General features: G+C 50.9%; 8 protein-coding genes across 8 annotated transcripts; 6 read left to right on the forward strand and 2 right to left on the reverse strand.

The window, feature by feature from the left end:
• Nucleotides 1-391: 391 nt before the first annotated feature.
• N7489_010298 (pentatricopeptide repeat protein) lies at nucleotides 392-2761 on the forward strand (the record flags this gene model as incomplete). Its single annotated transcript, XM_056716047.1, has 1 exon — nucleotides 392-2761. One exon carries the CDS (start codon nucleotides 392-394, stop codon nucleotides 2759-2761), a length of 2370 nt encoding a protein of 789 aa, XP_056563669.1.
• Nucleotides 2762-3090: 329 nt separating this feature from the next.
• Nucleotides 3091-4776, forward strand: N7489_010299 (putative RecQ family helicase RecQ; the record flags this gene model as incomplete). Its single annotated transcript, XM_056716048.1, has 4 exons — nucleotides 3091-3173; nucleotides 3227-3348; nucleotides 3406-3440; nucleotides 3490-4776. The coding sequence occupies 4 exons, from the start codon at nucleotides 3091-3093 to the stop codon at nucleotides 4774-4776; spliced, it is 1527 nt and encodes a 508-aa protein (XP_056563670.1).
• Nucleotides 4777-5303: 527 nt separating this feature from the next.
• On the reverse strand, nucleotides 5304-7395 carry N7489_010300 (KH domain-containing protein; the record flags this gene model as incomplete). Its single annotated transcript, XM_056716049.1, has 8 exons — nucleotides 5304-5327; nucleotides 5377-5908; nucleotides 6011-6219; nucleotides 6277-6551; nucleotides 6619-6640; nucleotides 6820-6978; nucleotides 7035-7114; nucleotides 7182-7395. 8 exons carry the CDS (start codon nucleotides 7393-7395, stop codon nucleotides 5304-5306), a joined length of 1515 nt encoding a protein of 504 aa, XP_056563671.1.
• A 437-nt stretch (nucleotides 7396-7832) lies between these two features.
• Nucleotides 7833-8866, forward strand: N7489_010301 (acetolactate synthase regulatory subunit; the record flags this gene model as incomplete). Its single annotated transcript, XM_056716050.1, has 2 exons — nucleotides 7833-8623; nucleotides 8689-8866. The coding sequence occupies 2 exons, from the start codon at nucleotides 7833-7835 to the stop codon at nucleotides 8864-8866; spliced, it is 969 nt and encodes a 322-aa protein (XP_056563672.1).
• Nucleotides 8867-9832: 966 nt separating this feature from the next.
• On the reverse strand, nucleotides 9833-12859 carry N7489_010302 (uncharacterized protein; the record flags this gene model as incomplete). The annotated part of the gene is made up of 5 exons (XM_056716051.1): nucleotides 9833-10174; nucleotides 10256-10422; nucleotides 10485-10802; nucleotides 10871-11815; nucleotides 11872-12859. 5 exons carry the CDS (start codon nucleotides 12857-12859, stop codon nucleotides 9833-9835), a joined length of 2760 nt encoding a protein of 919 aa, XP_056563673.1.
• A 394-nt stretch (nucleotides 12860-13253) lies between these two features.
• argB (ornithine carbamoyltransferase) lies at nucleotides 13254-14396 on the forward strand (the record flags this gene model as incomplete). The annotated part of the gene is made up of 1 exon (XM_056716052.1): nucleotides 13254-14396. The coding sequence occupies one exon, from the start codon at nucleotides 13254-13256 to the stop codon at nucleotides 14394-14396; it is 1143 nt and encodes a 380-aa protein (XP_056563674.1).
• A 759-nt stretch (nucleotides 14397-15155) lies between these two features.
• Nucleotides 15156-16502, forward strand: N7489_010304 (uncharacterized protein; the record flags this gene model as incomplete). Its single annotated transcript, XM_056716053.1, has 2 exons — nucleotides 15156-16125; nucleotides 16192-16502. The coding sequence occupies 2 exons, from the start codon at nucleotides 15156-15158 to the stop codon at nucleotides 16500-16502; spliced, it is 1281 nt and encodes a 426-aa protein (XP_056563675.1).
• A 425-nt stretch (nucleotides 16503-16927) lies between these two features.
• N7489_010305 (DUF3984 domain-containing protein) lies at nucleotides 16928-18351 on the forward strand (the record flags this gene model as incomplete). Its single annotated transcript, XM_056716054.1, has 2 exons — nucleotides 16928-16933; nucleotides 16996-18351. The coding sequence occupies 2 exons, from the start codon at nucleotides 16928-16930 to the stop codon at nucleotides 18349-18351; spliced, it is 1362 nt and encodes a 453-aa protein (XP_056563676.1).
• Between the last annotated feature and the right edge of the window lie 425 nt (nucleotides 18352-18776).

Below are 18776 nucleotides of genomic sequence, written 5' to 3' on the forward strand. Positions count from 1 at the left end.
ACTGGAGACAGCAAATAAAAAAAGACAAGATATGCGCTGGCAGGGGACGAGGTGGTTGATGCGGGAGCGAAAAAGATGGGATTGGCAAAGCGTGGCTCCGATTGGTCGAGGGAGGGACTCCGCCCAGAAAGTGCAGGTCGTTCATCTTCAGAAAAACACACCTGCATCTTCCGAATCTTGACCCTCTCCCCTTTTGTCTGCTTTTTGCGCCCGGAAAGTAGACGGCTCTCTCTTGTGCGAGTTGCAAAGGGCTTTCTCTTGGATGCGGTCTACCTAATGCCACGATGTCTGTCATCTCATGCCTCATTCAAATAGGTCCCCCAGCTCGCCAAGCCTGCGAATTCACCCCAAGCAGGCCTTGGATGAGCTTCCTCTCTTTCGACAGACCTCAATGTCTCCCTCGAAACCCCCTCCTCACACCTCCTCTGTCCGAAGACTCTGTACCCGTCGTCCTCGCCCGTCCGTCGCGTCAATAGCAGATATTTTTGTCGGCTCTCTGGTTCTGGCAAGCTTCTGCCATGAACACTCGCCGAACCGTCGGGGGTTGTCGACAGTAGCCTGGAATTCCTCGGACCATAATTTACAAAAATTTCAAACCAAAGGCGCCAATGGTCGCAGACAGCTACCACCCCGACGACAGCCAGAGTATTCAAACTCAAGGTTTCATCTGTCGCAACCAAGAAGATTGATCAGCAACGGATTGGCACGTACGAATGACGATAATGCAGAGGAGTATAATATCGAGACCGAGTCGCCGGATGAGACGGAGATAGACAACGACTATATACCATTGTGGCCGGCAAAGAATGCGGACGCGGAATCGCAACCCCGTTGTGAAAGATTTGATTTTACATACGATTTCGACCGCAGAATAGAGATAACAGAATACACCAAAACCGACATCGACCCCAAATTGCCGGACAAATACCCCCGCCAATCCTTCCCGTCATGGATCCATCCGGAGAAAGAGAAACATCTTTCTATCTCGAAGCTGTACGAAAGGTCCTTGGCAGATTATGACTGGGAGGAAGCAGTGAATGCGGTGGCGCCATCTTCGCGTTACAAAAAGACGTACAAAGATGAGTCGCACGATCAAATGGAAATCCACTCGGTTGAGAAGCTTGTCAGAACGTTGTGGGAAGAGCCAAATCCATCCACCCAATACCTGTTCCGATTATACAGAGATCTTCCTGCCCCCGGGGTAGCTTTGCTTTCGCAACGCACGCGAGGTGCTCTGTTGCGTTTGTTCGCGCATCCGCGGGATCGACGGTGGGTAGATGCTCGTCGCTACTTGGCATTGGTGGACGACATGGTAACTGCTCGACTTCCTTTATCCCGCTCACTCTGGTCTTCCGCGATACATCTTTCTGGCCGAGCCAACGGCAGAGTTTTGAAACGAGATCTTATCCGAGCCGTGGGCATGTGGCAGAAGATGGAACACATCGCTGGAGTGAAGGCTGACGAAGTGGTTTTCAACATACTGTTCGACATCGCAATCAAAGCCAGTGCATTCAAAGTTGCTGATCGTCTGGAGGAGGAAATGACGAAGCGCGGTCTGAGCTTTTCACGGTGCGGAAAGACATCCAAAATCTACTATTTTGGGATGATACGGGATGTTGAAGGTATTCGAGAGACTTTCGACGACTTTGTGAAATCGGGCGAAATCGTCGACACCGTTGTCATGAACTGCCTCATTGCCTCTTTCCTTCGGGCAGGCGACACTCAAACTGCGGAGCAGTTGTATGCACGCATGCTGGAGAAAGAATCAAGCAAAAACAAATGCATCTCGCATTCGGACGATGGATCCCCCTTTCACATCGGCGGTTCAAATCTGAGCTATGACATGCCCCAATACCGGGAAAGATCCCGAAAGCTGGGCCGTGTATTGAAGAAGTCGTCAGCACTCAAGGAGAAGTTTCCGGAATACCACCGTGCTCTCCAGGATTCCCTTTCTATTGCGCCCGACACACGAACATTTTATATCTTCCTACGACACTACGCCTACAACACTGGCCAGCTCGACAGCTTCATGGCTGTTATGCGTGACATGGAGAAGACTTTTGCCGTCCCACCACGTTCTATAATCTATCTGTTCCTCTTTGAAGGGTTCGCTCTGCATGGTCGGAGGAAAAAGCAGTGGAGTGCGGAAAACCTTCGGCTGACATGGCATGCATACATCCGGGCTCTGCGCGACTCAAATGCGAGACTCCGTGGATTAAATTTGAACAACCGAAAGATGACTTGGGAGAACCCCCTGGCTAAGAGCGTGGCGATTGAGGTCGAGGAGCTACCAGTGACCGATGCCCCCAACGGGTTGTACTTGGCTCTGCCGACAGCAGATACAGCTGGGAGCCCACAGGGATCCGAGGAAACTGCCGAGGGCTCCGCCATGGATGATTCCCCAGACACCGAACAAGATGCAAAGCCTGAGCTGGATGAGAATGAAGATGAATCCACAGAAATAGAGGAACTTGATGTAGATGAGGTCTTCAGCCCTCGTTTGCAGGTTCCCAGCGAAGCAGAGCAAGAAGAAAACTGGGATCCTGATCAGCGTCTCGAAAATGGTCTTTTTGTTGGACGTCGGATGATCACCATTATCCTGCAAGCGTTTGGAACATGTTGTGGTCCCAAAGAGGTCCTCGAGGTTTGGTTGCAACTTGAGCGGCTTTGGCATCCACAGCAGCGCAAAGCGGTTGATGTCTTTGCAGTGAAGGAAGAGCTTGATAAACAGATGTCCAGGGATCCCCATCGGAACCGCTGAACAAGAAAGAGGAGCAGCTGAAATTTGGATTCAGCACTTGTACATTATTTTCTATATAGATCTGCCATATACCGCCTCGATTTCTAGCGTGTCTTTGTGCAAATGTATTATTTTACATAAATACCAGGTCCAGTTTGTAGACTCTAGTTCTTTACATCGTTATCAAGTCTTTCAAAAGTGAATCGAAGTCAAGTTTAATCAATCCCGAAAAGGAAGTAAGAGGTCACCACGTGACAGCGCGTTTTGGGACGCGATTGAAGACTCAATCTTCTTCGACTACACTTTCACCTACCACCTTAAATCATCATCTATCTCTGCCATGAGGCACAATGGATCGTAACCCGGCGGTGACGCGCCAAACTGCCAATATGCGATGGGTCTTGAAACACACCTTCAAAAAGAATGATTTCCGGTGAGTTGACGAACTACAGAAGACGGTCAATTTACTTACTACCACATAACTAGTCCACTTCAACGAGAAGTGATCTCATCCGTTATTGAAGGACACGATGTCTTTCTCCAAGCATGCACTTCGTTCGGAAAAAGCTTGTGTTATCAACTCCCCGCGGTACTGAAAGATTGGGGCTGTGGGTTTTCAGCATCTCGTATTTTCTGACATATTAGTCTGACTTCAATATCTCCAGTGACTGTCGTCGTTTGTCCACTTCTCTCATTGATGGTGAGTGTGGTTCCAGGACGTTTGCAATCAAATAGCTAATCCCTAACAGACCGACCAAGTAAATACATTGAAAGCTCTTGGTGTGGCAGTCGCTACGATCAACTCCAATACTACTCATGATGAGAGACAGCGAGTTTTTGAAGACATGCTTTGCGGCCACCCGAGCACACGCCTTCTATACGTCACACCGGAATTGTGCCAGACAGACAACTTCCGCCGCCGTCTGCTCATAGTTCACAAACAAGGTCAGCTCATCCGCGTTGCCATCGATGAGGCACATTGTATAAGTGAATGGGGTCATGACTTCCGCCCAGCTTACAAAGAGCTGGGCTGGTTCAGAAGGAATCTCGTCGATCCGACTGTCCCAATCACGGCCTTGACAGCGACAGCGACCCCGCGAGTTCGCTCGGACATGATCAACATCTTGGGGTTGGATCTTGAGAATCTCCGCCTGTTCAACACTCCATCGGACCGTCCAAATATTCACTACGAGGTACGGTATCTCGCAGATTTCGCTGGCGACAACGACAGTGCGGAAGACAGTCAACTACAAAACCTGCTCAGATGGCTTAAGGGCATCCGAACCCGACGAGAGGCCCGACTTGGCAGCAGAGTGACACTGCTCCCTCCAATGTCAGGAATCGTCTATGTAGGGACCCGGGCTATGGCTGAGCATCTTGCCAGTCGGCTATCCTCGGACGAAATGGTCACGGCCGTGGCATACCACGCCGGCGTGGAAGCCACCAAGCGCGCGCACATTCAATCAACATGGAAGTCGTCTCGGCCGGTCCAGCCAGCTGATGGGGAAAGGACACCCGTTTTCTCCATTATTGTGGCAACCAATGCCTTCGGGATGGGAATTGATAACCCCGATGTCCGCTTTGTCGTGCATTGGACGCCACCGCGAAGCTTCGAAAGTTTCGTTCAAGAGTCGGGCCGTGCAGGTCGAGATGGCCGCGCCGCTGCCTCACTTGTCTACTACGGAATCCAAGAAAGGAACTTCATAGAGACCATGATCTACCGGGATACAGAATCTCACCGTGCGAATGGCCCCGAAAATCGAGAGGCCAAGCTTGAAAGCTTCGGCAAGGTCATTCGATACTGTGAGAGTATCAGGAGGTGTAGACATGAACTGATCAAAGAGTTCTTCGGTGACTTCGAGCTGGAAGAAATGGGGTCCCAACTGCCGGCCAGGGAGGCCGTATCAGTTACGAGCTCGTCCCCTTGCGACTTTGCCTGCGATTTTTGCAAAGAGGGTCGTGCCGGGTTGGCAAAACGCCGGGAGAAAATGGCATCTGAGACTCAGATGGCTCTCCTATACGCAGATTTCGATTGAGCGATATTGTCATCTATTTAGATTATGCTGCATGATTTAGTGTTTTCTTTGCTTTTCTTGTCATCTTGTTACTTCTGTCGAGTTTCCTGCTTGCATTTCCGAGGCGCGAACAGCATGGATGGCGTAGGAAGGGGGTCTCTTTTCTTTTCTTCCCTTTTTTTTTGGTACTTCACATACACCACAAGAAACCGATAGAATCCAGCATCCGGGCCGCTTAGCAACCAGTGCTTGCCTAAAGAATTTAGTCATGGCAAGAGTTTCACTGTCAATAAGCAAGCCTTTTATTATGAACACAATTATCAAGTTTACCGAGTATGGAAATAGGTAGATCAAAGGGTTAGACACAAGGCAAACTGCTAGACTTTCTTTAGCACAAAGAGATCTGAAAGAGATTAACGAAAAGTAATCGCTGTGTCACCCTCGTTTTTGCAAACGACCAGGACATGCTTTTGTTCGCCGTGTAAATCAAATGGACTGCAAGTGGACAGTGGAAGGCACAGCATTAACCCACCAAAACAGGTTCTGGCTTAAAGCCCAGGGGGTGGAGGGACCTGCAATTCATCAGTAATCGAAACTACCAATGACACGTGAACAACGTACCGCGCTGTAGCTGCCACCCGCACCAGGTGGCGGAGGTGGCGGGGATCCCGAGCTAGGGGGTGGAGGAAGGGCCTCGGTGGCCGGAGCAGGAGAGGGAGCAGTGCCATCTGCCTGCTGCTGCTGCTGAGCGGCGGCCATTTGCTGATAGTACTGGTAGTATGCGACGTAGTTCTGGTATCCACCGTAGGCAGCATATGGGTCGGCAGTGCCATAGTACTGGGCGTACTGGGCACTGTAGTCGGCCGCAGTGGGGGTGGCAGAAGCACTTGGGGAGGAAACAGCAGCAGCCTGGCCTGCAGGGCTGGCAGAGGAAGCATTATGCTGCGGGCGATTGTTGTAGCCACCGCCATATCCACCGCCACCACCTCCACCTTGGTAGCGATCACCACGATCACCACGATCACCGCCGCGGTATCCACCGTAGTTGTGCTGGGGTGGGTTCTCCTTGAAACGCTGATATTGTTCCTTGACATTGGTTAGAAGGTCCTCGCAAAGTCCCTTTGCTTGCTGGACATCGTTGGCGTCAGGACCACTTGAAAGGCCGTTAGTAAAAGCTCATAGTAGAAACAAGCGAGGCAAAAAAAAAAAAAACAAGTGAGAAAGGAAGTCAGTAAGAAAATTGTTGACCACTCACGCCACATGGAGGAACATCGCTTCATCACTCTCACGGCCAGTGCTCGATTCGATGAAGCCAGAGCCACGGCCCTTGATCTGAACACGGCAACGGGTGGCCTGCTGGATGTGCTTCACATAAGCACCACCCTGTCCGACGACCTGGGCTCGCAAGTTGAAACCGGGGATTGGCTCAAGATCGATCGGGATACGCTCATCCGGCCATTTGCGCTTTATGAAATTAGCCAAATTACTATACTAATAAAGAGCAAAGGAACAGTCTCATACACGGCCATACTCATCCCTCTCAACCTGCTGCTCGGGTTCCCGGCGACGGAATCGTCGCTCGTCAACCAAGTTCGGAAGTTCTTTTTGCATCAGGTCATCAATCATAGCGACTGCTTTCTCCAGACCATCCTTATTGGTGCTGGTCACATGTAGGTAAAGGGGGGGCTCTGAATCAGAATAGTCAGCAATTGATACCGCCAATCTTTGGAGCGCATTCCTTACTGCAGCAGTCGCCATGTTCTTGTCGGGGTAATAATTGCCTCGGGTTGTCACATCTTGAGAGAGAAATAAGTGAGTGAGACCTTCTTTGCCTGAAGTTGAAGATATAAAAGGAAGTCGTACCGGCGCCGGTTTCATCTTGAATCTATAAGTCACGCAGCGGAGGTCAGCAGATGCAACAGAGGGTGAATTGGATGCTATGAAGGGTAAGCTTCATCCAGTCCGAAAGGAAAAAGCAGAACGGTGAGAAACCAAGATTCATGGTACCCCAATCTTCTGAGGAACATGGCTGGAGTATCAGCAAGTGACAAAGGAGATATTTACCATCTTCTGAGTAGATCCCTTTGTCAGGGTGTAGCGATTGCGTAGATCATTGATCTCAATGTCCTTAATGTAGTCTCCATCCGCGACATAGATTTCGGCATTCAACTTCGCTGCACCCTCGGCGGAGGGCGACTTGGAATCCTCTGTCGCGTTGTCGGCCTGTCCGGACGATGTTAGAAGTTGGGTAGAACCAATCGAAGTGGGTGTATATTCACAGAACGAATTGGAGGGACATCAACATGTTGAATGCCCTTCTTCGCCTGAAGCTGCGCATTAATCTTGGCTGCTGCTGCCGCTACAGAGACCACAATGGTTAGCCACATAATCTGATTCATGACAGTGTAAACCCAAGTACAACGCACCTGCGGCGGCGGCCGGATCCGCTGCGGATGACTTTGCTGGAGTATCTGCGCCAGGGCTGCGACTCAACGGACGACTCAGCGGACTACGAGTGCGGGCCGACTCCGACTGTCTGTTGGATGGAGATCGAGAGCGTCGGTCAAAACGGGATCGCCGGGGCTCAGGCTCAGTTTGGTCAAAGCGAGACCGCTTAACTCGGTGTTCATCGTCCGCCATGGTGAAAGGTGGGGTAGAATGAAAAGGGAGAGGAAAGGTCGGGGAAAAGAAGCTCAAAAAGGTCCAGATCGATTGCCGGAAGGAGTTTTAGAGGCGGAGACCAAGCAAGCAACAAGCAAAGCCACAAAAGATAAAACCGAGAGGATTTTGAGTAAATTGAGAAGCTCAAATTGATGATAATAGCTAGAAATACTATATATTTCTCATTTTCAAGAGCTGGTCGGGTTTTCTGGCAATCCCTTTAGCCATGTTGAATATTGAGTATCACGTGATATTTACCACGTGATCTTATCACTGGCGGATGCACTACACCGCTTTGGATCTAGCTTCCTATGAGTCAGCGAGCGGTCGCCGAGGTCGGCCGATTAAAAAGAATATACCCGGGGCGAATCTGGAGTGAATCATCGCACAACTCATTCACACTTCTTGAACTCCTCATGGCTTTCCGGCGCCCATTGACGCTGACCCCAGGGACAGCGTCGCTGCTGTCATCTGCTACAGCTACTGCCCGGTCTCGCGCTGCTGCCATTCCTCGATTCACCTCTATTCGTGCATCGTCGAGCTCAACTTCAGCTCTTGCCTACAAGGCGTTGCACCGTCGATCCCCTCTGCCCCTGCCGGTCTCCGATGCTTCTCCTCAATGGGATGCTCCGACCGCTGTCTCCTCCATTCTCTATGAGACTCCCGTTGTTCCCTCCAACCCACCCAAGCGGCACATCCTGAATTGCCTCGTGCAGAATGAGCCCGGTGTTCTGTCCCGTGTGTCAGGTATCTTGGCCGCCCGTGGTTTCAACATCGACAGTCTGGTGGTGTGCAACACCGAGGTTGAGGATCTCTCTCGTATGACCATCGTGTTGCAGGGCCAGGATGGCGTTGTCGAGCAGGCTCGCCGCCAGCTTGACGACCTTGTCCCTGTCTGGGCCGTGCTGGACTACACTGACTCCGCTCTTGTGCAGCGTGAGCTTCTCCTGGCCAAGGTCTCTATCCTTGGTCCTGAGTTCTTCGAGGAGCTTCTCCAGCACCACCGCGAGATCACCACCTCGCCAGACTCCCTGGACCACAAGCACCACAGCCTTGACCACACCGCCCAGCAATACCACCCCCGTCATCTTCCCCAGAGTCAGGCTCTGCGTCACAAGCACGAGCACTTGGATGCCATTACCCGCCTGACTCATCAATTCGGTGGTAAGATCCTGGATATCAGCACCAACAACTGCATTGTCGAGGTGTAAGTATTTTCTCTATTCTGCCTCATTCTTTTTGATCACAATTGACTCATTCGACCTCCTATAGCTCTGCCAAGCCTTCCCGTATCGACTCTTTCCTCAAGCTGATCGGTCCCTTCGGTATCCTTGAGTCCACCCGGACTGGTCTGATGGCCCTTCCCCGTTCTCCTCTGAGTGAGCCCAACGAGGACATCGAGAAGGATGCTGCCGACGTTGTTGATGCCAGCACCCTGCCCCCTGGCTAAGCTATATCCGAATTTCCAACCCACAACTTACATACCCGAATAGGATTGGTTTGGTCTCTTGGCTTTGTGTATCTTCTGGCTTTCCCGTGGAGTTGACCTAATATAAAATAAATAAATGGCTTAGCCATTGTATGTAAAATGACACAAATGTTGTTTCCCTCACTTTTACATACAATTCCTTACTGTCCCCATACACCTTGCTGTATGATTCAGTGATGATACAAAGTGGCGGTGTACGGTTATTCTGATATTCCGCGTCTGCTGGGGCGTTTCCTAGATCGGAGATTGTACATACTCCACCATTTACCTAGGTACTCCCGACCTTGGAATAGCCGATCAGGTATTACTCATACAAAAGCAACATTTCCAGCATGCCATTATATACTTGAAGAGAAGGAAAAAAAGAAGAATGAGAGAGAAGACGGCATCCCAATGAGAAGCAAGGGAACGGCTTGGGATCAACATTGAAGGAGACTCAGCCCTAGAGCAAGAAGGATGACACGGCGCTGGAACGAGGGAGCAAGCTAGGTAGGTAGAGCATGACTGTCCAGCCAGATTTGGGGGTTTCGGATTTTTGACCTTTATATATATATATCCTTTTTATCTTTTATCCTATCTAGATAGGACGGACCTATGAGGTATAACTAGTTATAACCCGCTCACAAGCCCTACCTGGACAGAAGGACTAGAAAATAGGCGTTAGTCCATTACTTCTGGAGCCATACAAGTCCGTCCTGGGCATATATGTATCTCTCTCTTTACTCTTACTCGTACTTCGATCTGATTTTCTTGTTATTTCATCTTTGGATGTAAACCGAGAGTATATATTCTGATAGCCGGGAATTGATTCAACCTTGTAAATTCCGAATACTACCAGTCACCCATATATCATGGGCACCTAAGCATTGCCGATCCAGCAGCAAGCAAGACATCGACCTCCATTATACAGGCCGTGGCAACTACACTCTAAATCCTCACTTTAGCCGCAATGCCCCTCCCATGGTAGATAATGATATCCATGTAGTTTCCAATCATCACGCCAACCTTAGCCACAGCATCCATCTCCAATGACTGGCCGAGTGCCTTGCGCAGAGCATCGTAGCCAACTCCGCCCATATCAAGATTGACTGGCAAGCGTGGGCTCTTGGATATGCCAGGCGGCACTTCAAAGGGTTCATGGTCATCGATTCGGCCGATTGGCTCCTTTTTCTCATAGAAAGCCGTTGCGTCAATTGAAGTGATTAGGATATTGTTTTCTGTTAGGGGTGAAGAGAGGGTGAAGTCTGCTGTGGAGGTCCAGAGGTAGAACTAGATTTGTGAGTTAGTGTTAGTAGAAAGCTTTCTCTTCTCTCTCTGTGGAGATGCGGTGTGAGTGAAAGGGACATGTACCGTTGCATCTTGGATGAAATGGGGCTTTGTGTCCTTGTCATCGCTGCCCGGAACAGATATGCGAGGGACAGGAACAGTAATGTTGAGAATTGATAATGCTTCGCCCAGGTCTGGTAGAGATGGAATCGTGTTTCGATGGCTTTTGATGGTGATTGTTGTATTAAAACCTGAGTAAAAGCTTCAGCACAGTCTACCAGTTGGGGCTCAATGCCACCCAAAAGGAACTGACCTGATACGTAAGACGAAAGCAACGCCCGTCCTGCCTCAATGCCATCTACTCCAGCTGCGTCCGACGGGCACCAGAAGAAGTCGATGGGCACGTAACTGTTGTTTCCGGGCCCAACAGAGATATTCTGAGCGGTGACATGGGCCACAGCAGTGTCATTGTAGAGTATGAGAAGGTCAACGAAGGGAACTGTAACCGAGTATTTCGTTGGATTAGTGAAGTTGACCAGCGTGGACACCAACATCGAAGATTCAGTCGTGTTTCCTAGTTGCAGTGAGACGACGCGCGGATTGACTCGGTCAAGCGAGTTGCCGACGGAAGCTATGACATGGTCAATGCCCGAAATATTCTTGATTTGTACTAAGATCTTCTAATTCATGAAAACATACTCTTCACAGGCACATTCCCTTCTGCAGGAATCCCTCGCAAGGCGAAACGGCCCAACCCAGTCGAGACCTTTGTGTCTACGGTGGCAGCAACCCGCAGTACGACTGTTTCGCTACCGAAAAGCATTGCTTGGATGACTTCTGTCAAAAGCCCATCATCTGTGACTTCTAACGGCGCATCTTTGATTGCGAACTCCACAAGGAGTGCAGAGGAGCCATCTTGATCATCCACCAATGTGGAGTTGGCGTCTTGCCAGTGGCTGATGTTTAGAACACCAAACTTCTCTTCCTTGTAGTAGACATCTGCAAGGGCACGAACTTGCGGGACTTCTACTTGGAAATTCATCTCCTCCGGTAGAGCAATAAGAACCTTTACAAAAGCAGACACCGTGGGTCGGGAGTCTGGAGAATCTGGCTCCGCGAAAGGGTTAGGAAGGGAAAAATGTGTATCGGACATCGTGAAGTTCTTCACGAGGTTGTCCAATGCATGCCCCGTAAATGGAAGAGGCACAGTCACGCTGCGCAGTAGATCGACAATCCATGCTGGGGTATTGAGTGATGGTGCATCGGACCCACGGACGTAGATGGTCGTTTCAAGACCTTGCATATAGCTCGAAACCAAAAGATCCAGAGGAGAACCCTCTTGTCCTGGGCAGGTAGAGATCAATTCATCAGGTAGCTGTTGAATGAGACCCTCAACACCCACCGCAGTTTCCTGGCCAGGGTGAACGTCTATCGCGCTTGTCTTTGCATCGGCGACCAGAATATAAGGATCTCCAGGGGAGCAGTTGGGCACCAGAACGTCAAACCCGAGGGCAGGAACAGTGAGAGCGACGGGAGAATCAATCAAAGACGACAGTAAGACATCCACTGCCATCCCACCACTGTTTGCATCGTGCATATTCAGCTTGAGGATATTGATCATTGGTAGAGCAGGGAAATCATGTTCTGGAAAGAGATTAGCTTATATGTTCCAGTACCAAAAACGAACAAATACACTATACCTCCAATGATGATGTTGTCTGTCAGGACTTGAGTTCCTAAAGCAAACAAGCCTGACTTGAGGTTCAATGTCGCCTTGCCCTTGACATTAAGGCGACCCAATCTTCCCTCAATCCAATCAATAGCTACCGCGTGGATCCCTCTAATGTCACCAGCCTCTAGATCAGTGAGGAAGTCGACATTGGTATGATGGCCGTTACGGATGTTCACTTTGATGGAAGGCAATGCTGCGTTTCCAACGAGTACGTTCCCATATTCTGGGAGATATACTTCAACTTTTGATGGGCCTGTCTCAACTTCCCTGGCAATCCATGTCGCCAATCGACCAATGCCTCGAACCGACTTATTCTTAACCCGACCAGAGTCCATCACGAAGTCGCCCTGAATCCGGGCTCGAACGCCATCGGGTGTGGTAGAATCGATTGATACTGCCGTCGGCTTGAAGACAGCGGCGTGCTGCGCATATTCTTTGACGGCCGCCGGGGCAGCAAAGGCAAGTACCAGTATCGTCAAAACACCGAGAGTTAAAATAGAGAGAGAAATGACCGTCGGCCATGGTACACGGCTCCGCTTGTCAATGGCGCCATCCTCGGGCGGATTCTGTGATGCGATTGAAGGGGATCGTAACAATCCTTGCTCAGTCCCGTAGGCCAGTTCATCATCACGGCGGTGTAAGAGAGGTGTTGATTCCGACGATAATTCATATGATGGCCTAGGCTGGTCGGAGGATGTTCTCTCCGGGGACCGTTCAATAGGGCTGGATTGCTCGTCCAACAGAGCCCGGTTCGCTGCATCCCCCATCGTAGCCCCGCCTGAATGAGACTGTGATATTCGTTGTTCGGTTGTATGGACCGTCGAGTTACTTTCAGAGTAGTATAAAACATTTGATAACTCTGTGGATAATTGATACGATGGCCTGGGCCGGTCATCGGATACACTCTCGGAGCCCGACTGCCCAGCTAGCAGAGGCCGGTTTGCCTCGTCAGCCATCGTGGCCCTAAAGATGTAGATGAATCACAATGAGTTGTGGTATCTGGAGCTGATATACCAGTTGGATAAAAAGGGATGGAAGCGACGCACGTAACACAGAGAAAGACGGACAGAGGCGAGACGTACCTAACCTTGGAAGAGGCTGGCTGGACCCTCGATGACGATAAGCCTGATAACGGAACCTTGGAACTGTGGAGAACACACCTTGGCACCTGGAATATTAGGCGACAAGGCATCAATACCCTCGCACACCCGGGGGCATCCACCTTAATTTATTGAGTCACTCTTCCAAGGTTCTTTACTTTTAGGGCTCCCCTTTCCCTTTCCCTTTTCCTTTTCCTTTGCTCTTTCCCACAACACTCCAATTCCTCATCAAGAATCCCCCCAGCTCATCATGGCTAGTGGTCTCACAGCTGCCGCCCGCTACGGTGCCCAAAGTGTAAACCAATTGGCCGGCTCTACCTCATCTTTGCGTCGAACACTCCAGGCTAATGGAATCCGACGATTTGCCCACCAGACACCGACTTTACCTCCCACCTCCCCTTTCGCCCCTCGTCACCTTCTCTCCATTGCAGACCTGACCCCTACCGAATTCGCTACCCTGGTCCGCAATGCTGCGTCACACAAGCGTGCCATCAAGTCCGGCGCTGTCCCGGAGAGCCTATTGGGATCCCTCTCTGGCAAGACCGTGGCCATGATGTTCAACAAGCGCAGTACTCGTACCCGTGTATCCACCGAAGCCGCCGCCGTCCAGATGGGTGGCCACCCCATGTTCCTCGGAAAGGATGACATCCAGCTTGGTGTCAACGAGTCCCTATACGATACCTCCGTTGTGATTTCCTCCATGGTCTCTTGCGTTGTCGCGCGTGTCGCTAAGCACGAGGACGTCGCGGGTCTGGCACAGCACTCCACCGTTCCTGTAATCAATGCGCTGTGCGACTCCTTCCACCCACTCCAGATCATCGCCGACTTTTTGACTATCTACGAGTCTTTCCCATCGCAGGCGCACAAGCTCTCCAGCCTGGGTCTGGAGGGTCTAAAGATCGCTTGGATTGGTGATGCGAACAACGTTCTGTTCGATCTCGCCATTGGTGCTACTAAGATGGGTGTGGACATGGCTGTTGCTACTCCTAAGGGCTACGAAATCCCTGCGCATATGATCGACATCATCCAGCGCGCCGGTGAGGGTGTCTCCAAGGCTGGCAAGCTCACTCAGACCAACGTTCCCGAGGAAGCTGTCAAGAACGCCGACATCCTGGTCACGGATACCTGGGTCTCCATGGGCCAGGAGGAGGAGTCCAAGAAGCGCATGAAGGCCTTTGAGGGCTTCCAGATCACTGCTGATTTGGCTAAGCGCGGTGGCGCTAAGGAGGGCTGGAAGTTTATGCACTGCCTGCCCCGCCACCCCGAGGAAGTGGATGACGAGGTCTTCTACAGTCCTCGCTCGCTTGTCTTCCCTGAAGCCGAAAATCGTTTGTGGGCCGCTATTGCCGCATTGGAGGGCTTCGTCGTGAACAAGGGAAAAATTGTGGAGTAGAAAAACCGGTTAAATACATATGGAGTCTATAGAGGTATGCCGAGTCGCTTTACCCGGCCAATGACAGTGATGATGATTTGATATAGCGGAGTCACCAATACCGAGAGTCCGAGGGTCTCCGAGAGTCGTCCGTTGCTGGTGAGCCAATCAAAAGATGGTCCGACAGCTCGGGGTTTTCGGATGTGGCTCCTCCACAATAGCGGGGACTTCCGATTCTGAGACATCTACGACTTTATTCTGTTCTGCAGATCATTCGGACTGTACAATATAATACACTATTTGCTACCTACCTAGGTAGGTAGTTGTCTGAAATTCATACCGCTATACCAAGACATACACTAGTAGGTACAATATCTGCGTTCTTCCTCGGGAGTTGCCTCGCATTACCGAATCCGAACTGCAAGTAATATAAAACAGAGTATGCAACTATAAAATCAAACGTTGAAAGCATACTCCAGTGAAATGCATAACCCCGAGTCGAATCTCGAAATTTGGAAAATCCACATATATACTATGTATTCCACATGAACGTCTGCTGGAACTCGGGAAATCCGAAGTAGAATCTCGGAATCATTGCTTACCCCACATTTAATCCATGCTCCGAAGAGCATCTCCAAGACGGTTGATCGGGTAATGCTTCACGGGGGAAGCCCGAGCGACTATACATAAGGCTTGCCCGAGAACCTGGAGTATCGATCATCATTCCTTCAAGAATATCTCTGGTCTTAGTGTCTCCGAATTCCTCTATATTTCGCTATCATGGGCTTCGAAGACAAGCGAGTCGCAATCATTGGCGGCGGCCTAGGAGGCATGTCCTTCCTCAATGCCGCACTGCACACCGGCCTGAAGAAAGTGCAATTATACGAGCAAGCAGGCCAGTTCGGCGAAGTCGGTGCCGGTGTAAACATCACCTCGAACGCAAACCGCGTCTTGGACGCCTTCGGTCTGCAAGAGAGCATGATGCGCAAGTCCTCACGCAAGCTGCCCAGCTATATGGAGTACCACAACTACAAGACCGGCGACTACGTAGGTCACATTGGCGAGTTCTCGCAGCCGCACGCCCGCCTGCTGCACCGCGCCCACCTACTAGACTCGCTCAAGGAGCGCGTACCCGACTCAAGCCTGAACTTGGACAAGCATCTGGTATCCGTCGACCGCAACGCCGCCGGTGCTGCACCGTACACACTTCATTTCCAGGATGGCAGCACCGCCGAGGCAGATATTGTGGTCGGCTGTGATGGTATCAAGTCTAATGTGCGCCGGGATATGGGCCTGGGAGACGACCCCATCTACGCTGGCCAGGTTGTGTATCGCGGATTTGTCGACTACAAGGACCTACCCGCTGAGACGGCACAGCTGCTGCGCAAGACTGTTAACTTCCGTGGGCCCAAGCGCCATGTCCTGATCTTGCCTATTGGAAACCAGGAGACGGGAACCGACCGTGCTGCCGTGGTCGCTTTTATGTCCGAGTCACTTGAGGCTTGGGACTCGGAGAGCTGGATGTCCCGCTCGGATATTGACACTCTCCGGGAGCACGTCCGTGACTGGTGCCCGGAGGTACAGCATATCATTGCTGGTCTGCGCAAGAGCTCCCAGGACGGCAAGATGCTCAAACAGGCGCTGTACGTGCGTGATCCGATCGATAAGTGGTATGAGATGAAGAGCGGGCAGAAAGATTGTGGTATTATTCTGCTTGGTGACTCGGCGCACTCGACTCTTCCTCATCAAGGTACGTTTCATTGTATCTGTGTCTAGTCCTATTGCGGGACGTGTACTAATTAATTGCATACTATAGGCCAAGGAACATGCATGGCAATTGAATCTGGCATTGCCCTTGCCACTATTCTCAGACATTGGAAAACAGATGACCTAGAGGCTGCATTCAAGTTTTACCAGGACCTGCGTAAGCCCCGGACAGACCGGGTCACAAAGACCAGTTACGAAGCTGGCAAGCTCGCTAGCTCAGATTCTCCTGACCAGATGTCCAACAACTTCAACCCGGATGCGCTGATGGAGCGGATGAAGTGGATTATGGAATACAACGTTCTAGAAGACTTGAAGATCAAGGGCCAGGGATATTTGAATTTGCAAGATTCGCGCCTATAGGCGGTTCCGATATATGTTGGTATACTTCGTAGATATTTTTGATGGTTATTTGTAGATAGAAATGAACAGCTCTAGTTTTTCATACATCCAGTTCGGTTGCACCAAACGGGCATTCATCGTGTCTCAATGTATACATATGTAGTCGTATGATTTAACTGTACAACTGCGCTTCGTCGTAATATTGGACAACTTCCATATATCGGCCATCTATCACTCATTCCAATTCTGCTTATTTACATTCTGCACCATTCACGCAGTATATCTCTATCTATTGAATGTATTTCTATCCTCGGGCATTATGACTTCAGCATAATTGCCGGTGCCGGCGTCTTTCACATGCCAACCGCACGTGCAGCAACTCCGCATTTCACCGTCTGGACCTCTTCCTCTTTCATTCTGCTTGAGGTTTCACCTGGAAACTCATGATGGAGGTAAGTACTAGATTTTGACCCGGACAAAAACATGTACTGGAGCTTTAACGTGGAATATATAGTTCAACACCATCTCGGGAGGCTTCCAGTCCCGTCGCTCATACCCATCCCTCCGCCACATATCTCTAGCACCCTTAACCCCCCGATTTCCCATTGACGACGACACAGATATAACAGATTACTTCAATCACCGCGACCATGTAGCTCCAGCTAGCGGCACCCGCACACCTCCAACATCATCCTATCTATCCAGCGTCTCAGTCCCAAGCACGCCACCGATCCTCTCGCACTCACGCAGCAACTCGCGAAGCCGCCACAAGCGCAGCAAAAGCTCTACAGGGACAGGAGCCTTAAGCGACACGAACCTGCACAACCGGGAACTAGGCCAAGCGCTCCACCACATCCCAAACACCAAAAAGCATCCCAGCATCTCCCATTCACAAGGACGACGCCCCCTCCCAGACAACACCCCGAAACCCAAATCCGACGCGGAATGGATGCTCCGCGCAGGCATAGCCCTAGCCTCCTCAACCCGCGAGGAAAAAGGCCAAAGCTGGCTCTCCAAGCGCGAGACCTCAACAACCCTCGTCCCAGACACCTCCTTCGACGAAACACCCACTAACCGCCACCACCACCGCACCAGATCAGGCGTCTCGTCACGCATTTCTCGCTCCGGCGCCTCAACACCAGGCGGAGCAGGTGCCCTCTCCCGACGCAGCTCTCGCTCCCGCACCGGCAGCAGACCCGGCAGTAGTAGAGTCCATCTAACCATGACCGCCCTCCCGGCTGTACCGGTATCAGCAGCGAACGAAGTACCTATCAGCTCGGGCACGGATACAGGCACCGTGACTCGCACGGCGAGTCCCGAAGCGCGCGGTCGTAGTCCACTAGTGCCTGACTTCGTGGATGCGCGCATCCGCGCAGAGATGGCGTCGCTGCAGCATCGCGAGCGAGGATTCCCGGATGAAGACTCTATGTACTGGGATGGGGGTGGCTCGGATGAAGATGAGACTTGGTCTGTGTACTCGGGTAGCTCTGACGAGATGCCGGATGATTTCGATGAAGCGGATCTGCAGCAGTTGACGCGTGAGCGTGGGTTCGGGCTTGGATCTTGGATTGATCGGTTGGTTGAGTGGACGCTTTTCGGGGTTGATGAGTGGCCTGCGGCTGCTCCGGCTGCTGTGCCTGCTTCGCGGATTGGTACGGCGGATACTAGTACTACTGTTACATTTGAGGAACCTGTTTTGGTGGATGGGCGGGCTGATGATACGGTCTCGCTTGGGTCGGTTGGGGACGGGGATCTGTCTGATGAGGAGAGTTCCACTGCTACTGCTGCTCCTATTGAGAAGCCTGGGACGCAGGGTGGGTGGGAAGATGCTGGGTGGTTGCTTCGTTTAATGAAGCGGACGTTGGTATGAATTATGAATTGCATTGAGCGATTTCCTTGATTGGGATGGGTTGTCTGTGACAATATTCTTTTGATCTGCTCTCGGTAACTATCTATCAGTTTTGTTCAGAATATATATGAAGCTGGCTATACATGGCCGAGCAGCCCTAAGAGAATAGGGGAATGTCGTTCGTTGTTGCATGCTTTTTACCCAATGAACAAAAGCTCTAAGAAAATTGACAGGATTCCAATGGTAATAAGCTAGCGCGAATAAAGGGCCCTATCATCTAACAACGCATCAAAAATATGTTGCGCGATATGACAAGATCAAAACGTAGGTTGTAGACCAGGTTGGATGGCGCGTGGTCCTCTCCTAACGTATAGAATAGGTTCAACCCCCCGAATTTTCCAAAGCTGGAAAGCACAAGGATTGGGTTCGATGGCCGGACAGACGTT

Source organism: Penicillium chrysogenum (assembly GCF_028827035.1).
Source record: "Penicillium chrysogenum strain IBT 35668 chromosome Unknown utg000005l_segment0_segment0, whole genome shotgun sequence".
NCBI classification, from domain to species: Eukaryota; Fungi; Ascomycota; class Eurotiomycetes; order Eurotiales; family Aspergillaceae; genus Penicillium; species Penicillium chrysogenum.